The sequence below is a fragment of the Trichosurus vulpecula genome, chromosome 7 (genome assembly GCF_011100635.1).
Source record: "Trichosurus vulpecula isolate mTriVul1 chromosome 7, mTriVul1.pri, whole genome shotgun sequence".
NCBI classification, from domain to species: domain Eukaryota; kingdom Metazoa; phylum Chordata; class Mammalia; order Diprotodontia; family Phalangeridae; genus Trichosurus; species Trichosurus vulpecula.
In genome coordinates this window covers 30,814,573-30,840,778 of record NC_050579.1, presented here as the reverse complement: position 1 = coordinate 30,840,778, position 26,206 = coordinate 30,814,573, and the positions used below count along the sequence as shown (strand labels likewise).

General features: G+C 39.3%; 1 protein-coding gene across 2 annotated transcripts in view; it reads left to right on the top strand.

The window, feature by feature from the left end:
- The window catches only part of ULK2 (unc-51 like autophagy activating kinase 2), an 82,516-nt gene that overhangs the window by 13,967 nt on the left and 42,343 nt on the right, over positions 1–26,206 (top strand). For both annotated transcript variants that reach the window (XM_036766247.1, XM_036766248.1), the window contains exons 4-12: positions 10,942–10,974; positions 11,279–11,315; positions 14,102–14,275; positions 15,641–15,714; positions 16,925–17,026; positions 20,672–20,730; positions 21,130–21,212; positions 23,438–23,485; positions 23,869–23,957. In XM_036766247.1, the coding sequence (XP_036622142.1) occupies positions 10,942–10,974; positions 11,279–11,315; positions 14,102–14,275; positions 15,641–15,714; positions 16,925–17,026; positions 20,672–20,730; positions 21,130–21,212; positions 23,438–23,485; positions 23,869–23,957 (699 nt within the window). The remainder of the gene's footprint in view (positions 1–10,941; positions 10,975–11,278; positions 11,316–14,101; positions 14,276–15,640; positions 15,715–16,924; positions 17,027–20,671; positions 20,731–21,129; positions 21,213–23,437; positions 23,486–23,868; positions 23,958–26,206) is intronic.

Here is a 26,206-nt window from a genome sequence, read left to right as displayed (position 1 = left end):
TCTTTTTCGTGATGCCATTTTTCTTCAATCACATTCATTCATTCAGTAAACATTTACTAAGTGCCTAATATGTTCCAGGCACTGTGCTAAGGATACAAAAAGAGGCAAATAAAGTTTCTGCTCCCAAGAAGTTTACAGTTTAATGGGGGAGATAACATACAAACAAATACATAAAAAGCAAACTGTATATAAGAATTGTAGGTGATGGCAGGATCAAGGATTTGTCTATGGCTGAGGTGGGTGGAGGAATAACTCATGTCATGAGAAGTGAGTAGGTTGAGTCACTGTGGTTGGGCTGTTTGACGGAGAGTCAGTATGTATGTTGATGTCCCCTCGAATGAGGGGGGGATTTAGGGAGGAGAGAAACATTGTGAGCAGGTACCAAAGGGCCTTGGGGGAGGAAGGAAGCAGAGTGACATAGTAGTCTGTAGACAATTGCTATGAGGATTGTGACGGTGTGGTAGATATGAATTACATGGACCTCAAAGGAAAAGAGATTTCCCAGATAGATCCTGCCCAGCAAGTCATACCTTGTAAGAAAGAATTCAGAAAGAGGAGAAAAAGACAGTTCAGCAGAACCAACATTAATGATGTCTGACAGACATGCAAAGCTCCATTTCCACCGTCCCCCCACTTCTGCAGTGAAGGGAGTGAAAGGTGTTCTTGGCTCTTGCCTGGGCTGTGCTTGGGTATTGTTCCACGGCATTCACTTTGAGCAAATGTGGTAGCATCGGGGTTTGGTGGGGTGCTTACTTTAGTCAGAATGGCTTTGACTCTCCTCAGCTATGCTGTTTACTCTCTGTGTGTCCTTGGGCAAGCCACCTAACTTCTCTGGGCCTCAGTTTTCTTATGTGTAAACAATGAAGGGGCAAGGACCTGAGGTTCCCTCCAGCTTTAAATATTCTTGTGATGCTGGTCCTGCTTCCTTCACTAGGTATCAGTTCTAAGGGCTTTCCCTGCTTCTGAGTTGAATATATATTAATATATTAATCATTTCTTAGAGCACAGGTATATACCTTTACATTCATGTACAATAGCTGTTAACCCTTTACCCAATTGAATTCAACTAAGTAATTAAATAAAATAATTAAAATTAACCATTTAAGTAATTAGGATTAAATTTAAGTTCCATTAATAATTAAAATTATTTGTTTCAATTGGTTTGATGCTCTAGAAGTGTTGCTATTAATGTTTTGGCATATACTGGACCTTTCTGACTTTGTCCTCCTGGGGTAAATGCTTAAGGTCAAAGGGTGACATTTCAGTCATTTTCTTTAAAAAAAAAAATTTTTTTTTTTTAGCATAATTGCAAATTATTTTCAGTGACGGTTGGAAAAAGTCTCTCTCCCAACCTCAGTTGTGCTTCTTTTCTGCACTCTCTTCAACAGACACAGCTTCTCTGCCATCTTTGCCATTTTGCCCAGTCAGTGCGTCATGGTCCTCATTTTTATTTTATAGAAAAGGAAACAGATGAAGAGAGTTAAGGGCTTGTTGAAGGTCATGAGCTTATTAAGGTCAATTAGAGATGGTGTGTTTGAGAAGACTCTTGTTTGGGTGGGAGGCTGAAGACCTTGACCTTGTCTGCCTTCCAAGAGCTAGTCCTTTACTGGGAGCACCCAGAGAGGGAATGCAGGGAATACAGAGCCATTGGAGGGGAGGGGGCCACAGATGGCAGTGGTAGAGCTGGGATTCCAGCTGTTATCTGTCATAAATAATATCAAAGAGTACAGCTGGTTCACCTTGCTTTATGACATGTGAATGACTATTTTTGATCAAATAATTTTTTAGTTATTCTGCCTGCACCAAGATTTTGTCCATTAATTTCTATATACTGTGTTCCTCTAATGCTACTGTTAGAAGCAGCTAGGTGGCCCATTGCACAGATCACTGGACTTAGTGTCAGCACATCCTGAGTTCTAATGTCACCTCAAATACTTCCTAGCTGTGGGACCCTGGGCAGTTCATTTCATGTTTGCCTCAGTTTCCTCATCTGTAGTGGGGATAGTAATGGCACCTCCCAGGATTGTTATGAGGATCAAACAGGATCATGTTTGTAAAGTCTTTGTAAGACTTGAAGTGCATACAAATACTGGCTATTATTATTCTGATTTTTCAGTCTGTGTTATTTCTTAAATCTCTATGTGTCTTGTATTTGTCTTAAGCATTTTATTACATTTTACTATACCACAATTTATTTGACCATTCCCTTCATTGCTGAACACATAGGTTCCTTCTTTTCTTTACTTTTTGCACTTTCAAACCAATGTGGTTGTGAAGCTCCCCTGCTCCCTTTCCCCCCATATCCTCTGGTAGTGGGAGTTTCTAGAGAGTAGAGGCTATCCTGCCTTTTCTGTCCTATCTCCAGCATTTGCTTAACAAATGTCTTTTCATTTATTTGTTCATGGTGACAATTCCTGGGCCAAAGGGTGCGATGATTTTGGTAACTTTTACTGCATGCTGCCTGATTGCCCTTTAGAAAGATTCTGCTAGCTTGCATTGGACTAGAACTGAATAAATGTGCCTATTTCTTCATACTCCCACAAACATTAAGTTGTATTGTTTTAATTTATTTTTTGCCACTTTGATGGAGGTGAGTTAGTACCCAAATTTTAATTTGTATCTTTTGTCTAAGTTGTGTAACTTTTTCAGGTTAATTGTTAACAGTTCGTGTTTTTTAAACAATCTGTTCTTCAGAAGAAAAAAATCAAAGCTATCAAAAGTCATATGAAAAATTGCTCCAAATAACTATTGATTAAAGAAATGCAAATTAAAACAAATCAGAGATACTACCTCATACCTATCAGATTGGCTAACATGACAGAAAAGGAAAATGACAAATGCTGGAGGGGACGTGGAAAAATAGGGATGTTTAATGCCCTACTCATGGAGTTGTGAACTGGTCCAGCCATTCTGGAGAACAATCTGGAACTATGACCAAAGGACTATAAAACAGTGCCTACCCTTTGCCCCAGAAATACCACTACTAGGTCAAAAGAGATCAAAGAAAAGGCAAAAGGACCAATCTGTACAAAAATATTTATAGCAGCTTTTTGTGGTGGAAAAGAATTGGAAATTAAGGGGATGTACATCAACTGGGGAATGGCTTAACAAGTTGTGGTATATGATTGTGATGGAATATTATTGTGCTCTAAGAAGTAACAAAGCAGGATGATTTCAGAAAAGCTTGTGAAAACTTATATGAACTGATGCAATGTGAAGTGAGAAGAACCAGGAGAACATTGGGACTAACAGCAATATTATAATGATGATCAATTGTGAAAGACTTAGCTACTCTGAACAACACAGTGATCCAGGACAGTTCCAGAGGACTCATGATGAAAAGTGCTATCTACCCTCAGAGAGAGAGAACTGGCAAACTTTATTTTTTTTAATTTAATTTTATTTAAATTTATTTAACATATTTGGTTTTCAGCATTGATTTTCACAACAATTTGAATTACAAATTTTCTCCCCATTTCTACCCTCCCCCCCACTCCAAGATGGCATATATTCTGCTTGCCCTGTTCTCCAGTCAGCCCTCCCCTCTCATCCCCTTTTCCCTTCCTTTCTTGTAGGGCAAGATAAATTTCTACGCCCCATTGCCTGTATATCTTATTTTTTAGTTGCATGCAAAAACTTTTTTTTTTTTGTTTTTGAACAGCTGTTTTTAAAACTTTGAGTTCCAAATTCTCTCCCCTCTTCCCTTCCCACCCACCCTCCCTAAGAGGTCGAGCACTTCAACCTAGGCCACGCATGTATCATTATGTATAACCCTTCCACAATACTCATGTTGTGAAAGGCTAACTACATTTTGCTCCTTCCCAACCCATCCTGCTTTATTGAATTTTCTCCCTTGACCCTGTCCCCTTTCCAAAGTGTTTGTTTTGATTACCTCCACCCCCATCTGCCCTCCCCTCCATCATCCCCCCCCTTTTTATTTTTTTTGTCTTCCTCCCTCTTCTTTACTGTGGGGTAAGATACCCAACTGAGTATGGTATTCCCTCCTCAGGCCAAATCTGATGAGAGCAAGGTTCACTCATTCCCCCCTCACCTGCCCTCTCCCCTCCTCCCACAGAACTGCTTCCTCTTGCCACCTTTATGCGAGATAATCCACCCCATTCTATCTCTCCCTATCTCCCTCTCTCAGTATGTTGCTCTCTCATCCCTTAATTTCATTTTATTTCTTTTAGATATCTTCCCTTCATCTTCAACTCACCCTGTGTCTGCTCTCTCTCTTTTACATATATATATGTATATATATATATATATAAAAACACACACATACATATATACATACACACACTCACATATACATATATATACATAAACATATATATATATATATATATATATATATATATATATATATATATATATATACATACATGCATATTCCCTTCAGCTACCCTAATACTGACGTCTCATGTATCATACACATCATCTTTCCATGTAGGAATGTAAACAAAACAGTTCAACTTTAGTAAGTTCCTTGCGATTTCTTTTTCTTGATTACCTTTTCATGCTTCTCTTGATTCTTGTGTTTGAAAGTCAAATTTTCTATTCAGTTCTGGTCTTTTCACTGAGAAAGCTTGAAAGTCCTCTATTTTATTGAAAATCCATATTTTGCCTTGGAACATGATACTCAGTTTTGCTGGGTAGGTGATTCTAGGTTTTAATCCTAGCTCCATTGACCTCCGGAATATCGCATTCCAAGCCCTTCGATCTCTTAATGTAGAAGCTGCCAGATCTTGGGTTATTCTGATTGGGTTTCCACAATACTCAAATTGTTTCTTTCTGGCTGCTTGCAGTATTTTCTCCTTGATCTGGGAGCTCTGGAATTTGGCAACAATATTCCTAGGAGATTTCTTTTTGGGATCTATTTGAGGAGGTGATCGATGGATTCTTTCAATTTCTATTTTGCCCTGTGGCTCTAGAATATCAGGGCTCTTTTGTTGATCATGGCTTTCAGGTAGTCCAATAATTTTTAAATTATCTCTCCTGGATCTATTTTCCAGGTCAGTGGTTTTTCCAAGGAGATATTTCACATTGTCTTCCATTTTTTCATTCCTTTGGTTCTGTTTTATAATATCCTGATTTCTCATCAAGTCACTAGCTTCCACTTGCTCCAATCTAATTTTTAAAGTAGTATTTTCTTCAGTGGTCTTTTGGACCTCCTTTTCCATTTGGCTAATTCTGCCTTTCAAGGCATTCTTCTCCTCATTGGCTTTTTGGAGCTCTTTTGCCATTTGAGTTAGTCTGTTTTTTAAGGTGTTGTTTTCTTCAGTGTATTTTTCAGTATTTTTTGGGTCTCCTTTAGCAAGTCATTGACTTGTTTTTCATGGTTTTCTCACATCCTTCTCATTTCTCTTCCCAATTTTTCCTCTACTTCTCTAACTTGCTTTTCCAACTCCTTTTTGAGCTCTTCCATGGCCTGGGACCAGTTCCTGTTTTTCTTGGAGGTTTCTGTTGTAGGCTCTTTGACTTTATTAATTTCTTCTGTCTGTATGTTTTGGTCTTCTTTGTCAGCAAAGAAAGAATGCAAAGTCTGAGACTGAATCTCGGTGCGTTTTCGCTGCCTGGCCATATTCCCAGCCAACTAACTTGACCCTTGAGTTTTTCAGTGGGGTATGACTGCTTGTAGACTACAGAGTTCTATGTTCCACGTTTGGGGGGGAGGTGCCAGCTCTGCCACACCAGCACTGCTCCTTCCCCAAGAACCCCCAACCCGAACTGGGCTTAGATCTTTGGCAGGCTGTGCACTCCTGCTCTGATCCACCACTTAATTCCTCCCACCAGGTGGGCCTGGAGCTGGAAGTAACAACAGCTGCAGCTGCCCCACCTCTGCTGCCCCCGGGGCTGGAAGCCGAACCGCGAACTCCTTCCATTCCCGCAGCTTTTCCCACTAACCTTCTCCGCTGTCTTTGGTGTTTGTGGGTTGGGAAGTCTTGTAACTGCCGCAGCTCACTGAATCAGGGCGCTAGGGCCCCTTCCGCCTGACTTCTGGTCTGGATGGTCCATGCCGCTCAGGCTGGGCTCTGCTCCACTCTGTTCCCAGCTCCCAGCTCCGAGCTCTGTGTGGGATAGACCTCACCCAGAGACCATCCAGGCTGCCCTGGGCTGGAGCCCTGCTTCCCTCTGTTGTTTTGTGGGTTCTGCCATTCCAGAATTGGTTCAGAGCCATTTTTTATGTTTTTGGAGGGTCTCGGTATGGAGCTCACACTATTCCCTGCTTACCAGCCGCCATCTTGGCTCTGCCCCCCAAACTTTATTTTTTTAAAAAAAATTATTTGTTTTGTTAAATCATTCCCAATTATATGTAAAAAATTTTTAAATACTCAATTTAAAAACATTTTTGAGTTCCAAATTCAATCCCTAACTCACTTCTTCCTCCTCCTTGAGAAGGCAAGCAATTTGACATTGATTTATATATGTGAAGTCATGCAAAACACATTTCCGTATTAGCCATGTTACAAAAGAAAACAGACACACACACTCAGAATTCATCAGTTCTCTCTCTGGAGAGAATGATAATAGCATTATAATACATAATAGTATAATACTGTAATAATATAACATAATACATAATAGTATTCCATCACAATCATACACCACAACATGTTCAGGAGAACTGGTAAGCTCTCTGAGTGTAGACTGAAGCATATCCTCCCTCTCTCCCTTCCTTCTTCCTTTCTTTCCTCCCTTCCTCCTTCTTTCTTCCTTCCCTCCTTCCCTTTCCTCTTTCCCTCCCACCAGGTCTAATATAGAAATGTTTTGCCTGACTTCACATGTATAATGGGGATCATATTGCTTTGCCTTCTAAATGGGTGAGGGGCAGGAGGGAGGGAGAGAATTTGGAACTCAAAAATTTTTTAAATATTCTAAAAAGAAACAATGATGAATGAAAAAACATTTTAAAAAAATCAAAAATTCTGCCTTTATTCTTTAACCATTTATCCATTATGTACTGGTACTAATTTAATTTCCAGCTTTTATTTCCCCCTAGTTCTTTTCACATAATTTATGTTCTGGCTAAATTAGACCATTTACCCTTCCCCAGTATTTGGTCTTGTCCTCTCCTGCCTCCTCCTATTTCTGCATGCTGTCCATATACTTGGAACAGAGTCCTTTCACATTTCTTTTTTAAAACCCTTTTCCTCAAAGACATAACCTGGGTACCATCTCCTAGATAAAGTCTTCCTGATGCTACTCCCTCTTCTTTCTCAATAAATAATGATCCCTCTCTCCCATTTGCTTTGATGTGTGCCTGACTTCTCCTTGGTATTTACAATATTCTGACTTATTTATGTATGTATTTTCTCCTATCCCTGGTCTTATTTTTCCCTTTATGTTTTAAGATTCTTCAAGTCAGAGACAATATATAATTTTATGCTCCTACTGTCCAGAGTTTCTACTTAATGCTTGTGGACTTTAATTCTCCTCTTCCTTTTTTATTTGAATTGGGCTAAGGTTGAGGTGGAGAGAATTGTTGTGTCAGGATTGACCACTGGCAGATAACTCATTTGGTTTCCATAAGCGATCACAAATTATTTTAAGTTGTTAGGAATTATTTTGGTGTATCCGTTCTGTTCTTTGTCATGTTCCTAATTGTGTATGTGGACTTATGACCTTCTCCCTCTGTTTAGCTTTGAAACAGGAATTTAGTTTAGTGAAATTTTATACTTCCAGCATGGAAGATGAGGCTTAGGTCTAGGATTTGTGGAAAATTCTGAAGTATTTTAGGGGACTTCCAAAATCAAATAATTGAATTGCCCAAGCCCTTCATCAATTGTGAAATACTTGGATGTCTTGTTTTACATAAGCTGAAAGAAAGTACTATTAGAAAAGTTGTTTAAGAAATACATGGAATTTTTTTTAAAATTTAATTTATTTATTTAACATATTTAGTTTTCAGCATTGATTTTTCACAAGAGTTTGAATTACAAATTTTCTCCCCATTTCTATCCTCCCCCCCCACTCCGAGATGGCATATATTCTGGTTGCCCTGTTCCCCAATCAGCCCTCCCCTCTGTAACCCCACTCCCCTCCCATCCCCCTTTCCCTTCCTTTCTTGTAGGGCAAGATAAATTTCTACACCCCTTCCCTGTGTATCTTGTTTTCTAGTTGCATGCAAAAACTTTTTTTGTTGTTGTTTTTGAACATCTGTTTTTAAAACTTTGAGTTCCAAATTCTCTCCCTTCTTCCCTTCCCACCCACCCTCCCTAAGAAGTCAAGCAATTCCACATAGGCCACATGTGTATCATTATGTATAACCCTTCCACAATACTCATGTTGTGAAAGACTAACTATATTTTGTTCCTTCCCAACCCATCCCCCTTTATTGAATTTTCTCACTTGACCCTGTCCCCTTTCGAAAGTGTTTGTTTTTGACTACCTCCACCCCCATCAGCCCTCCCCTCCATCATCCCCCCCCTTTTTTTTATCTTCTTCCCTCTTCTTTCCTGTGGGGTAAGATTAGAAATACATGGAATTTATAATACTTAAAGAAATAGTGATGTATTGCTGTCAGAACTGGGAATTTTATGCCTAGTCTTTTAGCAAATCGGTTTAGTACTTGAAAGACATAAAGAAAAAAAAAACCACTTCAAAAGTTCCAGCTATTGGAAACTTCTGACATAGCCAGCTATTTCATTCTTACATGTATATTTTCTTAGCATAGATCATTATTTTTTGTAGAAATCTCTTTCTGCTGGAATGTGTGACAATTGGAAGCAAATCTCTATGATCAAAATTTGCATGTCTCGTAAACTTTTCCCTGGCACCCTTTCCTTCAAGTGTGGTCTATGAGGTCCACATTCATATTCAGCAGGATCAGTGTCATCTGTGAGAGATAACATTGTTGAGCCTAAGGGAGAATTCTTTTTGCCTTTACTTATTTTATGTTCTATACATTTGACAGCTTAACCTCTTGCCTATGGTCAGAATTAGACTGGATGTATTCTTTTTTGTAAGAAGTTGGTCTTTTGTATAACAAAAGCATGTAAAATGTCATGTGAAAACAGTATAATACTATACAGTTTGACAGGATGTAACTTCTTCATATTTAGTTAGAATTATCACCAAAAGCTACAGACAGCTTCATCTTGCTTGCTTTACTACGTACTCCATAGACTGAGCCATCACTTACCCTCCCACTATGTCTGTTACCATAGAGCATCTTAAATTTAAGTTTAGGATTATGGTGAAGCCAAGAATTGCTTGGAGGACATGCCAAATTGCATCATTCAAAGCTCAAAGATAAGGTCTAATTAAGTCATCCTAAAAATGTCATTCGTAGTATTGAATAAAATGAAAGTTTTTAGAAATTAGCTACCCAGATTTTGTACTGACTTAACCCAGACCTGTAGCAGGTTGAACTTAAAGAGATTGTTGTCAGGTTGTTTAAATCAAATGGTGACCAAAGTCACTTTGTTCTTATAATATTTTCTGTGATACCTTTCAGCAGAGCTAAGGTAACAACTAAGAATCCTGGATTGAATATTAGAGAATTCACAGGATAGTTAGTGATACTAAGTTTATCCAGGCAAATTCCTACACCTAAATTCATATTCAAATTTGGAATTGATTTGAAATAGAACAACACTCTGTGAAGAGCAGAACTCTCTAAAAATTGCTGTCATGTGGGTAGCTGATTCAGGAGAATTTTTTTTAACATCACAAAAAATGAAATTGATTTTATATATACATGTTGATTTTTTTGGGGAAACTGTATTGGTATCTTTCATTTATTTATCTATCTGTCTTTATTTCTTTTTACATCGCCAAAATTTATCCCAGTTTCCCCTCCATTCCTCCTTCCAGGGAGCCATTCCATATAACAGTACTTTTTTTTTTAAAGAAAAAAAAGGAAAAGAGAAAAACCAGCAAAACAAAAGTCTGAAAATATATGCAAATGTTCTATACATGGCCCTCTCTGCAAAGGAGTGAGGGGTGAAGGAGGAGTGTCTTCTTATATCTCTTTGAGGCCATGATTATTCTTTATAATTTTGCAATATTCCCTTTTGAATGTTTTGTGGTTCTTTCCACATACATAGTTATATTCATTTTGTGTATTGTTTTCTTGGCTCTGCTTAAATCAGACCATATAAATCTTTGCATGCTTCTCTGTAAGCATTCATATTCATCATATTTGTTGTTTCTTATACCTCAGCAATGCTCAATTACATTCATGTCCCACAGTTTGTTTGGACATTTCCCAGTCAGTGGGCATCAACTTTGTTTCAATATTTTGCTACCACAAATAAATTGTTGTAAGTATTTTGGTGTATATGAGGACTTTCTTTTTATCAGTAAACTCCTTGGGCTATAAGTTTAGTAGATGGAATCTCTGGGTTAAAGATATGCGTCAGTGTACCAGCATGTTTGTCTTCTTATAGTAACTGCAACATTGCCAGCTCCCAGCTTTTCCAGTTTGCAAGGTGTGAGGGGAAACCTGAGGGTTGTTTTAATTTGCACTTCTCTTATTAGTGTTTTGAGCATTCTTTCTTGTGGTTGTAAATACTTTGCAGTTCTTCTTTGAGAAATGTTCCTATCTTGTAACCACTTAACCACTGGGAAATTGTGATTCAAGTGAATCTTAACACTACCTGTCTTTTGTTCTCCATTTTGAATTTTGTTTAGGCTAGTGATAAAATGAATCTTAAATTCTAACTTTACTACCTTCTATATAAAATTGGTTCTCCTCTTTGTGATTAAAGTCGGAGAAGTTTGACTGGGCTTTGAGATGCCTATAACTTTAGGCATTGGTGGCATTTAGTGTTTTATATTAGTTTAGTGTTCCTTTAGTCTGGAGTTAGTGTTTTCTATTAGTGTTTGGTTTTAAAATCTTTAAGCAATTTCTGAAATTTATTTTGAGAACAATTATCATAATTACTTTAGGCTTTGATCATCTATCTAAATAAGGTTTATTGTGTTTTATTTTAGGAATTGCCCAACTCTGTTTTTCTGGTGATGGAGGTAGGTAGTAGTCTATAAATATCTGCTTAATTGGATTTGAAATTTCTTTGATAAGTACCTGGAGAATATGCTGGCAAATACTATAATTTTGAAAACTGGAAATAATACATTCAGTGCAACATAGTTGTCATAAATAATATTTTAATTTTTGATACTATGGTTCTCAGAATGGATCTGTTTCAGATGATATTTATTAAATCTTAAAAGGTGAGAGCCCAATTAAAAATTAGTACCTGGTAATGGATTGAATAACCATTGAATAAACATCCTTGATTTTAACTATCTTTTTCTCTTTAAAAATCAGTATTGCAATGGTGGAGACTTGGCAGATTACTTACAAGGTAATTTTATTTTGCTTGTGATTAATAAATACTCAACTATTTTTTTTTCATTTACTTTACCTGGATTTTTTTTTAAATTAATAGTAACAAATTATGATTTTGCTGATTGCAAGGCTTTGACTTTGGATTTTATAAATGTGTCTCTATATGTTTATATTTGATAGTGTTTATGGGACTCCATATGAATATGTTTCAGTAATGCTTAGTAATGTTCTCTATGAGTTGTATTTTCTTCTGTTTCTCAGAAATGGCCTATTGCAGCCATTAGCAAAATTTTCGTAGACAGGGGAATTTACTAAAGAAATTATTGATGTAAAAGTGCTTTATAAAATTAAAAATAATTTTACAAATTCATTCAACAAACACTAAGTACCTTCTGGGTATGGACTATTGTACTTCATGTTGAGGAAGGGGAGGTAAATTTTAGATGAAACATAGCCCCTTGCTCTCAGAGGGCAAGAAGGTGATAAGATATCCCCACAAAGAGCTCTAACAGAAAGCTGCATTGCTGTGTTAGTGATAGCAAAGTGATATGAGGTCAGAGGGGGCCAGATTGACATGGATGGGGAGAGGCAATGGCACAGATACCTAAGTGTATGAAGATGTGTTAATGTTCTTGCTTGACATAAAGTTTAAAAATCCTGAGGCTTTGCTGGAAATCTTGTGCAGGTATACATCAGGGAGGCCTGGTGTCAAGGCCATGGCGATCATCCTCTTCTCTGGCATCTGTTAAAAAACCAGCCAGAGGGTTGGACAGAATGGACTATGAGGAGAGCAGGAGAACTCAGTCTTAGGGACACCCCCTCCTTCTCCCCTTGCTGACAGCGTTTCCGCTCCAGTTGAGCAGAAACAATTGAAATTAGGGATCTAGTTTGCAAGAATAATCAAAGAGATCTCAGGTAGCCCTCACTCCCCTCTCCCCACGAGGGTGGAGTTGCTTCAGTAGGCCTCTGGATCTCCATCTTGATTCCTGCCCTTGCTGCTGACTGCCCTGGTCACAAAGGGTCTAGGGACTTGCTTCTGTCCAGATCTGCAAGTTTTTCTGTTTTGTCAATCCTGACTCTTGTCATGCCTGTTTCCACTATACCTCTAATTCCCATGCCTTTCTGTCTTCCTAGGGGAGCCTCATTAAAATATTTCTACTTGGTACTACCTCTGTTTCAGAGAATCCCTGCTTCCTCTGAAGCGAAGCACCTGAGCACCCCACTGTGAGATTGTCCCAGTCCCTGCCCCCTGCTCTGCTTCCTCGGCCATGTCATTGGGCTGCAGCTCCTAGGTTCCCTCATTTTTCACAGATTCTTGGTGAATGGCTTCAGCGGGTGTCTATAGTTGTTGCACTCAGCATAGCTCTGTTAGCCCCCCAAGATCTTGACAGGCGGTCTCTACAGTAAAGTATTAATCAGAAAGCATTAATTATCTTATATTAATTATATAATTATATAAATTATATTAATGTCTACTGTATGCCCAACCCTGTGCTGAGCATCAGGACACAGAAACAGTAAAAACATGTTAAGGAGCTTGCATGCCAATGGGGTGGGCATGTACCTGAAGACATAGACGAGGCTTAGATGAGAGATGAGTCTAAGGCAGTCTGCAGCCCTGAGAGTGCTAGAGAAATGCTAGGTGTTATTATTATTGTCAGCCTCCAGTCTGCTTATTGGCTTCATTCTCTGAGCTTTCTAATGAGTTCAGATGGTATTTTTAGAGCAGCACAGGGATGCTCCGGTAAATGTTTAGTAAGTGGGCTCTCTGGGGGGGGGAAATGTATGCACATGCTTAAAGTTTAATTTACATTATTAATGTTTTCTTCATCACTTTAAGTCTAGACAATCAACGAAACATTAAATGAGTCCTGATTTGTAGTGATTGCTGAATACTGAGGTGTAAATGCTCACTCTGAAATTTTGACAGTTGGTTCCTGAAAACCTCCAGTTTAAACTTGAGGAAAAGCCTAGATACAGCTTGGCTTGTATGGTGGTGTTCTTCCTTGGTTTGGTCCCTTACATTAGGCCTGTCCAAAATGTGGCCTGCAGTTCTGATTTATGCACTGCCCCCCCCCCCCCCACCGCCCCAGTTCCTATTTGATTTATGCAGTCCACCTACAAGCATAGAAATTTACATAAATGCTTTAGTAAAAGAAGCTGAGCTACCGCAGAGCTCTCACTAAAATGGCAAATCAAAATAATATATTGTTTCAATAAAAACCTAAGGTTGGACAGCCCTGCCTTAGACCACACTTTGCATGTAGTAATATTTGTGGGTAAACTAACATAAAAACACAATTTGCTTAAAATGTCTAGTTATTCTAGAATGGATTTTTTTTTCCTGGTGTGGTCATGGCTGTAATTTGTCTTTAAAATATAATACAGCTTTGATTAGAAATGTCAAGAAAATGCCCACTTAGCTATAAAATACAAATATATCTGAATATACTTATATAATAAGATTTATCTTGGAATAAGTTGATTCTATTTGGATGATTATCCAGGCCTTTTGATTAACCCCTTGGTCATATATCCTCTCCCTCCCCTCACTCTTTTCACTAGAGATGGGTAGTTAAAACAAGAGATGAAAACTTGACCTGGGTTGACTTTACTACTTGAAAACATTTCTTTGGAGGAATATGATATGAATCCACTGAATAAAATTAGCATCTGTGGCTCTGCTACATTATCCTTTTCCCTTATTACCACTGATAATTGAATTATGGGTGTATGCAGATGGTGTTTTGGCTTTGTATGTGTAAGTATGTACAAATATTTATGTAACTGCTTTCCCAACAGCTAAAGGAACTCTCAGTGAAGACACCATCAGAGTGTTTCTGCATCAGATTGCAGCTGCCATGCGAATTCTACATAGTAAAGGAATCATTCACAGGGATCTCAAGCCCCAGAACATCTTATTGTCTTATGCCAGTCGCAGAAAATCAAGTGTCAGTGGCATTCGTATCAAAATAGGTAAATGAAAATATGATCCCTTTGGAAAATTAGTATTCAGTGATTTTTTCAGCTTTGAGCAAGTGATAAAGTTGAACTGTTTTGAAATCTTAACCCAGTATTTATTAGGCTCCTCTTAGGTATCAGACACTTTTCTGGGCCCTTGGGATAAAAATGTAAAAGGGATCAGGGATCCAACCTCCTGCTTTGAAAAGCTGTGGGGAACAGTGGCGAGAGGGCTTGGTCTGGGATTCAGGAGAGACTTGGGTTCAGATTCTGCCTCTGATGTTGATTCATTGTCTGAGCACGGGCTAGTCAGTTCCTGTCTCTTAACCTTGATTTCTTTATCTGTAAATGAAGTAATAATAACTAAGATGTTTGAGCTATGAGAGCCCAGAGAGATCAAGGGTGTCAACTCCTTGGCAGACTTTAAGGTGCTACATGAAGATTGCCTCCTCTTCCTCCTGCTGCTGGTTACCCAGGATCCAGGGGCTCAAGCTCTAAACGTTAGGTATATGGCAGCAGGACAGAATGTGTCCCGTTCTCTGGGTGCCCTCAAGATGTCTTGTCTCGCCGCAGGTTAGTTTAATTGTAGTGATCACAGAAGGATAGAGCCAGAAGGGCCCTTCATTATTTCTGGCCCAGTCCCTCTGTTTGGCAGATTACTAGATTTTTAGAGTTGTTGATGTGATCGGTAAAATCATGAGGCAGACATGAGATGTTCCTGGAGCACTTAGTCATGCTAGAAGTGATTAGTTGTAGAGCAGGATTATGCTTTCTTGCTGGTAATAGGAATTGTCAGTAGTCTACAAAGTTTCTTATCTTGCCCAGTTACATTTAGACTCTGGAAAAAATAAAAAGTGTGAATTTCCTCACAAATGCTGATGACATTTTAACAAGAAATATGGCATTTGACATATTAAATGAATGATTTATAGTTAGTTCTTTTTATCTTGGTGCCAAGCATGGTTGGCAGAGCCACAGTTTATGCAACTGATGCTAACGCTGTTTCTGGGTTTGTTGATGTAGGGATTGTATTCTTGTTCTCTTTAGTGTTTAGTCAGCCTTTTTCAGTAAGGTGTTTTTTGCCAACTAGTTTTTGTTTTCTTAAAAATTCAAAAGGTCAAACTTCAATTGCCAGTCCATTGCCATAATTTACTGGTCTAGACTTTTTATTAAATAAACTTACACATTTAAAAATCTGACTCCTTATTCTCCTCCTTCCTCTCTACCCTCCCATTCTTGTATTTTCCCAGCTTTCAGACCCTATGTAGATGGTAGAGATGTCAAAAGTAAAACATTTAGATATTTTTCCTGTTAGAGTTTGGGTTGGGAAACACAGATTTGAAAAAATACTTATTATTTTCCTCTCATTTCTTGAAATAGCGGACTTTGGTTTTGCTCGTTATCTGCATAGTAACATGATGGCTGCCACACTGTGTGGATCTCCTATGTATATGGTGAGTCATATAACCTTGTCTCTTTAAAACTGTAGATCTTGGGTAATGTGAGCTAGATATAAAGGCTTGCTCTTTTCAGAAAGGATGTGATTATAAAGATCATTCACGTGGTTCTTATAATAGGCTCTAGCAGGATGAATGTAACAACACAAACTAGTGGTGCTCTGTGGGTATTTCTCATGTCAGTAAATAGATGCCTTCCAGCAAAGTTGGTCGTAAAGTGAATTCCTATGAAGCAAGCCTTTATAATGGGAGTCAGTAGAAAAATGTTGCCCTAGAAAGTGATCTCCCCAGTTTTCTGAGATGAAAGCTTCATGCAGGGGTTGACAGATCTAAGGCACTGTTGGTGCTATGCCTAAAAGTACCTTTAGAAAACAAAACAAAGGATTTTTTAGCACCTTGGAGCACTTTCTCAACATCAGAACAGGTTTTTCTTCTCCCTCTCCCTGTGTTCTTTCCATGTAGCTACTTTTTATTTGTGGATAATATTAGAACATTGGTCACAGAGGCAGTTAGAAAACGTATCCACTTCAGATGTGGAAAATAAGCTTGGACTTAAAGGCACTCTTGGAATCCAAGACTTCTCTATTGGGTGGGAGTCCTCTGGTACCACGCTTGGAGATCTCATTTACAATATCTGAGAGAATTGGGTTATGAGATCCTTTGGTACTACATTATATACTGCACTCTACCATACATCACTCTTCCTTTACAATTTTAAGTTCCCTAGGCCTGTAAAATGAATTTAACATTCCTCTTGATCATCTGTGGCACAATGGATTGCAACCTGGCAGCCAGCTTACTACTTGTGCTGATGAAGGGAACCCAGAATTTGGTTGGTTCAAAGCTGGATAATCCAAGAGTAATTTATATGTAGTGTGATAACAAAACTTGTTTTCTTTTTGGGACGGCTTTACCTTTCTAATTATATTTTACTGAAGAAAATTTTAAAAATTAGTTCAAATTTTCTAACCATAAACCAGCTGTCCCATAAAGACAGACATCTTTACTTGTGCTGAGTAGTGGGGGAAAACCGGCTCTGGATTTGAAGTTTTCCAGGGAAAATAGACAAATAATTCACAGATGGACAGGCAATTCTTGATGGCAACCTTAGAAAGTTATCATTTTTGTAATTTAGTTGGTGATGGACAGTGGAGATAAGTATTGTGCCAGTAATACCATACTTTCTGGATTTTTCTATCCTGTCTAGGCTCCTGAAGTTATTATGTCTCAACACTATGACGCCAAGGCTGACCTGTGGAGCATAGGAACTGTGATCTATCAATGCCTGGTTGGAAAGCCCCCTTTTCAGGTAGCGTAGTTTCTCTAATACTTGGCTCTGGATTGTCCTTTTGTTCTGGTGGATCCTTCCACTTATTCCCAAGCTCTTTTCCTTCTATCCTGAAGGTTGTGTTCCCTTGACTCAGAGAAGTTAGAAGGAGGAGCTAGGTTAATTCTTACTCTTGGGCATAAACACCTTAAGCCTCATCAGATCCTTCTCCTGTCCCTCCTGCCCCTTGCAGCTAGGCTCTTCACAAACCAAGCTAGCACATTTCTTAGACTGGAGTTACAAGGAAAGGTTCAGGATTTCCAGACAAGATGCCTACCTGAGTGGTGGCAGATGGCCAACTCCTACATCTCTCCTTCAGCAAAAATCTGACATTCTCATTGGACCAAATATTGGTTAAGAAACTCAGTGAGAAATTATAGTACATGACTTTTTCTGTTCCAGAAATGCACAAAACATCAGTCAGCCTGAAGCCTGTAGGCACCAGTGGGATTCTCTAGCAAAGCCATCATCAGCACAGGCAGATAAGCTGGCAGGCCCTTGTACCAATAGACAGTCTAGAGGCACATATAGCCTGGAGGACTGTGCCCAGAGACAGGAAACCTAGGGTGGACACCTTGGAAGCCCTGACCATGGTGTTCTAAGATGGTAGTGCTCATATCTGGAGGATTCAAGCACCCAGGTCTGATGCATCATAGAAGATCCTGAAGATATAGCACTCTCCACCTCTAAAGATGCAGGGGGATCCAACCAGGGAGGTGGAGGAAAGTGCAAGTACCCAGGTGATCCAGGGCTAGGTGACCATCCCGCCCAAGAGTGCTGCCGGGGGCTGAGCCTTGCTCAGGCACAAAGCCCCAATTCAAGAACTAAAGTTGGAGTAAACTGAAGAAGACACCAAATAACATTAAAATTATTGTAGATCTAAAGATACCCCTAAAAGGGGAGATTAATTTGTAATAGTTATAAATAGACCCAAAGAAACGTGGGTTTTTCACAAGTACTGTATGATCCAGAAATGAAGCAAGATTTAAAAATTGAAACAAAGAAGAAAGAATTGGAAGAAGAGCATTGTGCATAGGGCATAACCATATGCAAGTAATAGACTCTCTGAAAACTAGAGTAGACCAAAGAGAAATCAGTAACTCTGCGAGACAAGAAATATTAGAACAAAATTAAAAGACAGCAACAAATGGAGGAAAATGTGAGATATCTGATGTGGAAAACAGGTAACAGGTCAAGGAGAAATAATTTAAGAATTATTAGACTCCCTAAGACCATGATTAAAAGAAAAGGTCTGGACACTGAGTGGACACTAAGTGAAAACTGCCTAGATCTATTAGAATTAGAGGGCAAAGATAGAATCCACTGATCACTTCCTGAAAGAAACCCCCAAAGGGAAAGTATCAGGAACATCATAATTGTAACATCTGGAGCTTCTGTGGCAAAGAAAAAATATTGTAGCCATCCAGGAAGTAGCAAGGAGCCAAGACCTGGCAGCTTCTATCATAAATGAGAGATCTTGGAATACAGTATTGAGCCAAAGGCAGAAGAGAGAAGCTCATGACCAAGAAGAGTGACTTGCCCTGCAAAGCAGAGTATGATTGATCATAAAGGAGAAATCATGGACCTTTAAACAAAATGGAAGACTTTCATAAAAAGACTTTCTCGTGAATAGGCCAGAGCTGAGTAGGAACTTTGAGATACAAACCCTGACCAACAAAGAGTGATTGGTGTGACTGCAATGGGCTCCAGAAGGATGTCAGGCTAATATTCTAATGGGGGGAGCAGAAACAAGTGTTCCCTCAGAACCTTCATGGCTTCCTGAGTTAAGGGCTCTGAATAAGGGAAGCAGTGCTGGGGATGGATATCGGTTCTGTTCTGAGGGCTTCATGGGGGGAAAAGAGAAGGGAGAGCAAAAGAAGGAACTCATGTAGAAAGGAAGAACAAAGAGGTGGACTTGGTATTTCTTGGTGTTGAAATGAGTGAGAAGAAGAATATACAAATGTGGAGGAAGGGAGTGGAGGAGGGGGCATCAAATCAACTCACCTGTATCTGAAAGGACAATTGAACATGGAGTTTGGTGTAAAAATACATCAGTGCAGAAACAAGCGAAAATAGGAAGAGGTGGGGGGGTGAGGGTAGGATAATACTGGGAATCAATAATAGTCATGAGCAAAACAAAATTACTGTGCTTGAAGGGAAAATCCAAAAGAGAAAAAAGAAAAGCAAAGAACTGGAATCTGGGGGGTAGAGAGGATGGGTGCCTATCAATTGGGGAATGGCTGAACAAGTCATGTGGCATGAGTGTAATAGGTTAAAAAATTATGAGAGTATTTCAGAGCATTCTGGGTGGTGTGAACTAATGCAAAATGAAGTGAACAGAAAGGAAGGAAAGTTTATTTCAGGTCTGCATAACCTGGAGCCCGCCAAAGGATTTGAGCAGCCTGTGAAAAATGTAGAGGAAGTTTTCTGAAATTCTTTGTTGAGCCACAGATTGTGCAGGCCTGGTTTATAGTAAGACAACACACTATAAAGAAAAGCATTTTGGAAAGAACTGGGAACTCTGACCAATGTAACGACCAGCCATGTTTTCAGAGGGACCTTTGATGAAACGTGAAGTCACTCATATCCTGACAGAGGTGATAGACTTATGGTATAGAAGGAGACACATTTTCCAACATGGCTGCTTTGTCCATTTATTTTGTTTGATTGCTTATTAGTTGCAAAGATTTTTTTTTCTTTTGGTTTTTGATTGGGAGAATTTGGAGATGGGAAGGGCCATCAAAACATTTAGAAACTTCCACATAGCTGGCTGGGAGCAATGTGTGAGATCTATTATCTACCTTTTGAAAGAACCAGGTTGAGATTTGCAGTTTTCATGCAGGTCTCCTTTTGTGTTCTGCTTTGTATATGGAAATGCTCTTTTAAAAAATATTTGTTACACATCTCTAAAAAATGGGGGCCAGTGATTAGGCTCAAACCAAATCTGGGCTGATGTTGACCTGGGATAGGAGTGTAGCCAGTGCTGAGAAGTAGAGCTAGCGGTACCTGCTTAATTTGTACCTTTGACCAAGAAGTGGCCCAGGTTGGGTTCTTAGGTAGTAAATGGAAATTTAATTTTCCCCATTCATTAATCCCTGGAAAAGACTGCAATGAAGTGGGATGGATTTGGCCAGGCATAGTATAAGTAGAAAATTGTTCTGATTTCTCCCTGCTCCCATTTAAAGTCTTGCTAGAGAATACCCAGAAATACTTTTTAAGTATGACTGTCATAATCTTGATTCTGAATTGTTCATGTAATATATATTTCTTTGGGCAGATGATCATTTTGCCCCAGTTTTCTCATGGCAGAGATCATACTGGCGGTCTGAATTGGAGGCAGAGATTAAATCCTCTTAATTTTCCCCAACATTTATTCCATATTCACTATCTGAAGAGGGATCATCTTGAAATTAGTGGGCCAAGGCAAAGGAAAGATTGGGATGTGGTCATGATCCCTCAGGGGTCCTGCAAGGAAGCTTGTGTACAGTGGAACCATGTGTTACCACGCACACTGTGCAGCCTTTGTAGTAAGATTAGGATTGATCCCAAGATGTGGAAAAGCATTTTAAGTCTTTTGTCTGATGAAGAAACTGACATTAACTATTTCCTCCTTTTTTTTCCCTATAGGCCAATAGTCCACAAGACTTGAGGATGTTTTATGAAAAGAACAGGAGTTTGATTCCTAGGTATGTATGTTTGTTAAACAGAGGTTTTAAATATCTGAAAATTGAGAATTTTATTTTTGCTGCATATTTTCAGATTAATTTGAAGTACTGCTATTTGGACACATAATTTCATTTCCTTAAGAAATTCAGTTAATTTTAATGGTTTTGAGTATCAGATGATCCCCAGATTTAGCCCTAGTCTCTTTTCTGAGCTCTGGGCCCACATCATTGACTGCCTTTTGGACATTTCCAGTGGGATGCCCTATAGACATCTCGAATTCAACATGTCTGATGCAAACGATTATTCTTTCCCCACCCAGCCCCCAAGCCCCCAGCCTGTTCCAACTTCCCTGTTGCCAATGAGGCTTTTTCCCCCCTAAAATTAACCAACATACTCTATTTTTTTCCCCTTTCTCATAGTATCCCCAGAGAAACATCACCATATTTGGCTAATCTTCTCTTGGGTTTGCTTCAGAGAAATCAGAAGGACAGAATGGACTTTGGTGTGTAAAGTATATTTCTTTAAGCTTTCTAATGTTCAGAATGAAGTGACTAAATTGGAGTTGTATATTCATAATGACTAATATTTTCTAGTGAAGTTTTAGAAATTATTTTGTGGATACTTTTTGTTATGCTGGTTGCTTTCCAACAATCCCCCTTTCCCCATAGAATTCTTATAACAAAGTAAAACAGTTAAGCAAAATCTATGTAACTGATTCAAGCATCAGAAGGAGCCTGGGGGGAGTGGATGGGAGAGGCAGGAAAATTTGGGTTTCCACCCCATCTCCAACACACATTAGCTCTGTGACTGTGTGAGAAGCATGGAATGTCCCAGTGGCCCTGGCAGCTTTCTAAGACGATGAGATGCAGAGCAGATACTAACCTGTAGTGCCAGAGGGAACTTCTTTCCTGGGAATTCCTTCTACTAGGGGTTCTCAAGCCTTTCTACAGTTTAAATGGAACTTTGGCAGAATCCTTGTAGTAAAATCCTCTATTATTTTTAATGCTTATTAACATGTGGTTTATTAAAAAAAATAACTTAGGATGTTTCAGAGTTCTTGTGTAGCACAGCTTGAGAAGCACTGTCCTCTGCCTTTTGTGGGCATTGAGTGAACCCTACTGACTCCATCCTGTGACTCAGTTTTGGAGCTAGATCAGTTTTCTTTCTGTTAAGTTATGGGTCTAGTCCAATTTTTGGCTTGTGGGAAAATTTATCCAATCATGTGGGAACTGTGAGATAACTTTATTACTTTGTTTGAACCTAGCCCTGTGTGTCTGGGAAGCCGGACCACCTCTACCTATAAGGATCTCCCAGAGATCCTTAACTAAGGGACCTAGGTTATGCCAGATCCAAAGATCTATACAAGAAGCTTTCTCACAGTTATACATCTCAAGCGACCCGTATGTCTTATCAGACAACCGGCCCTGTACTGGTCAATCAGTTATTGTTTCCATGTTCCTTTGAATACAGACAGCTGGGGAGAGATTGGGACACCTCTTTCTGATTTCAGGGACCTGTTTGCTCTGCCCCACCCCCACCTTGTAAAGTCCTTAATCTTTCCTCCAATTAGAAATCAGATTACCTAATTTTTAATCCTGGTTAATTGTTTTCTTTTAATTAATTGGTCTTGATTGTTTTTAATACGTAAAAATCTGTCTCACTCTGTATTCAGGGTCTTTGGACTGACTGAGGAGTCCATTGACCTGTTTATTATGCCTGTTTGCTAATAAATCATATAGCTCAGATTGTTTCCTCAGTTATTATTAATTATCTGCCACACAGTGAAATCATAGGACCTGTCCAAATTCTGCCTGCTCCTGAACCAAAAGACTGAAAGATTTTTGTTAAGGAGCAAATATTGTGAAAATCTGATTTCATCTTGCAGTTCCTTTTTTGTCTTAAAAATCTATATTATTTTTACTGCTTGCTAGATGCTGTGAGGGTAGTAAAAAGTATAAGACAGAAATGTATAAATGGACATACAGGGGAGATAAAGCAAGAAAGGCATGCAAGGTGGAAGGTGTTAAGTCTAGTAAGAGGTATACAAAGTGCTTTATTAAATAAAGGATTATACTAGGTTAATAGCTAGAGATTATTTTGGATCTATTCTCAGATACTCAGTGGATGCTCCAGTGTATGTATGGCAACTCTAATAAATGCAAATGTTTTTGTTATAGAAATTATAAACCATTTAATTGGATCAGCAAAATTAAGGAGAATTAATATTGCTTAAATTGTGAAACCAGCTGCAAAAACAACTCAGCTGGAATAGAAGAAAATACATTGTATAATTCAGCTGCCAGATTCTCTTTTCATTTAGACAGCGAAAAATAGCAATGATGGGTCTGATCTAGTCCTTGGCAAAGCTTTATAGGAGTATCTCTAGCTTAAGGTCTTCAACAAGATTTCCATAGAAACAAGTGTGTTTTGAAAATAGAAGAAAAATTATGTGTTCAAGGGATCTTAGAACTAAAAATTTTGTTTGTGATGGAAAAAACTGCTTTTGCAAATCCATGATATATATTTTTTAAAATTTATAGCAGGGATATTCTCATAGTCTCGATTATTTTTTTAAAAAAGATTTTTGGTTAAGAAAATAAAACCATCACACTTGAAGGAATCAGAAGCAACTTGTTGTTTTATTGGGAATCCTAGAGCTTACCTGCTTTATAGGGCTATACTTATGGGCTTGTCTGAGAAAACTCTTTTTTTTTTTTTGTCTTACAGAAGCATTTTTTAGTCATCCTTTTCTTGAACAAGTGCCCGTTAAAAAATGTAAGTAGCTGCATTTATTCGATAGGATGATGCTGGCTTGGGAATGACTCACCCATGGGAAACTCACGTGCTACAGTAGTCTTGTTAAAACTTCTCTCTAGATGCCAGAAGTAATTCTTCTGCATTGTAATAGAAGTTAAGGTTTCTTCGTAGAAGGTTCTCTTTCTCTTCCCCTTCCACCGCGATTGAATTTTTTTGTCTTGGGGAATTGAAAAATTTGACCTCATTCTAAATGAATTTCCCATGAGTTTTAATGGGTGAATGCCGTTTTTTGAGAGACAAGCACAGCACTATGTTGGAACAATTTCCAGAGTTTTTCTGGTGGAGAATTCAGATGCTGAATTTGAGAATGAGTGACCTCTCCCCTCTGTTTTCTCCTCCAGCCTGCCCGGTGCCAGTGCCCATCTACGCTGGTTCAGTTTCTGGCAGTTCTTGTGGTAGCTCTCCATCTTGCCGCTTTGCTTCTCCGCCAGTGAGTTCTGGTTTGCCTTTAAAATAATTTCATAGAGTCTATAGTCACATGTGGCTGTTGTCTGTTTATAAGATCTATTGCAAATTCAGATTTTACCATCTGTGTTATACAGGATTTTCAGTGGTTCAGGAACAGTCTTTAAGCCAACATCTTAACAACATTTACTGGTCCCCATAAAATTGCTTCTGCCTGAACTTGTCTCCCTTGTTCTGCAGCTTCAAGTCATCTCCATCTTCATGGCTATCATCACTCAAATATCCCGACCAAATCCTCTTTCCTATCTTAGGATTTCAAGCCTCTCTGGCTCCATAACCTACTCCTCCTACCTGCTACTATTCCTGTCTTTCTCTCCACCTTGGTGCTTTCTTTCAGACTGCTGCAATCGTGGTCATCCTTTGATTTTTCAGAACTCTCTGTGTCCCCAGGACTCTGTCTCTACCCTGTACCAGCATTATCCAGGCCTTCGTTTTTAGTCTATTTACCAAACTCAAGCTGGAAAGAGAGATGAAGGGTTCTGTTCCAGCAGGGGACTTTCTCAGAAACTCACAGCCTTAGCATACTGGGGCTTACAGAGGTGGTGTTGCCGCCCAGGTGTAGTGCTGAAGAAAATATGTAACCTGCTTCTGAAACCAGTGCAGTGCCTCTTCCTTTTGTCCCCTGTCATCCTTCAGGAGAGCCACAAGACGAACAGCAGCGGCTGTGCCAAGCCTTGATGCTTCTGAATTAAAAAAAAAAGGAAGAAGAAAGAAAAATGTAGTCTAGTCCATCCTGGGGTGTAAATAGCTGGTTGGGGAGTCAGGTCCCATTTTAGTGTGGCAGGGCTAGATATAAGCTGGTGGTGGTGCATGCTAAGGTCATGAAAGAGCCCAGTATATAGGGAACAGAAAGGGAAGCCAAGTGGGAGGTGGGCATCTGTTAGATTGAGAGGGCCAGTGGTGGGGCATGGCCTGGGAGAGAATATGAGGGTGGAGGGCTGTAACAACAATGTTACCTGCAGCTGCTGTGGCTGCGTAGGGCCAATAACACCAGCACACAGGCTAGCTCGGGTTCTTTGATCTGCTTTTCTAAGGAAAGCAACTTCAAGGTTACAATCTCACTTTAATTAAACATACACATATCATTCACCCTGAAATTCAGAGAATGCACAAATGGAAATTACAAGCAGAAATTACATAAACAGAGCGAAATAACACAAATCAACAGAAAGGCTTCTAGTCATCTGACCAAGATATTACATACACAGTTACCAGAGAGAGAAGCACCAACATCTGTTTTTTTCAAAGCCAGGGGGCTCCTTCACAGCTATAGAGAGTCTTGTCTGGTCCAATCACGTGACAGACACTCTTCCAGTGAGTGAGCCCCAAGCAAAATGTTAACCTCAGAGTATATATACACTTCTTCAGGGTCAGAGGGCATCACAACCATGCAACTCAAACCCGTGTGACCTAAGCCTTCCTGTGACTTAAGCAGGTCATCAAAGATTCCAGATTCAATCAAAGTCTCTTAATTGAAACAAAGGCAAGACTCAAAGGCACTTGATTGCCTTAGTGCTGAACAGCACTCCAAAACAAAAGACGACAAAAAGTCCCACTTTACTTGCCATTATGAGAGGACCAGTTTCTCCTGAGTGGGCAGACTCTATTTGGTTTGGAGGAGACAGGAGCTTCAGCAGAGGAGTGGGGATGTCAGAGCCCAAGGTGCAAGAAGACAGTTGAGGTGCCACGCCTGCAGCCAAGTTTTGGGTTATGACTAAGTAGAATATGGAAAGAGACTGGTGGTGGAGTACAGAGGCAGAAATGGGAGGAACTTTATTTGACCAGCTAATATAATTGTGATGGATTTCCTCTCTGATTGTCTAACAGTAGCTGAGATGCTTGGTGACTTTGGGTGAGAAACCTCTCTCTATCAGAAAATATTGAGTGCTAGTGCCCGAAGCTAGAGGAACAAAAAGGAAATGGGACAATGGGTACACGTACTCTTTATTAGAGAAGTGAGGTGATAAAATTAAATTCATTGTCTTCCTGTTACCACCCCCCCCCCCCACCAGATTTCCCTGTTTCTGCTGAATGTGTTGCCATTCTTCCAGGTCTCTTGGCTTATCCTTAAAATCTTCCTTCAGCTATGTCCTCCTGGTATGCAAGCAGGTACCCAGGAGTGCCACTTCTACTTCCCCGTTCTCTCGCGCCTGTCCCTTTTGTCTCCTCACATGGAGCATTGTCTTGGTTCAGACTCTGCTTGCCTCTTGCCTG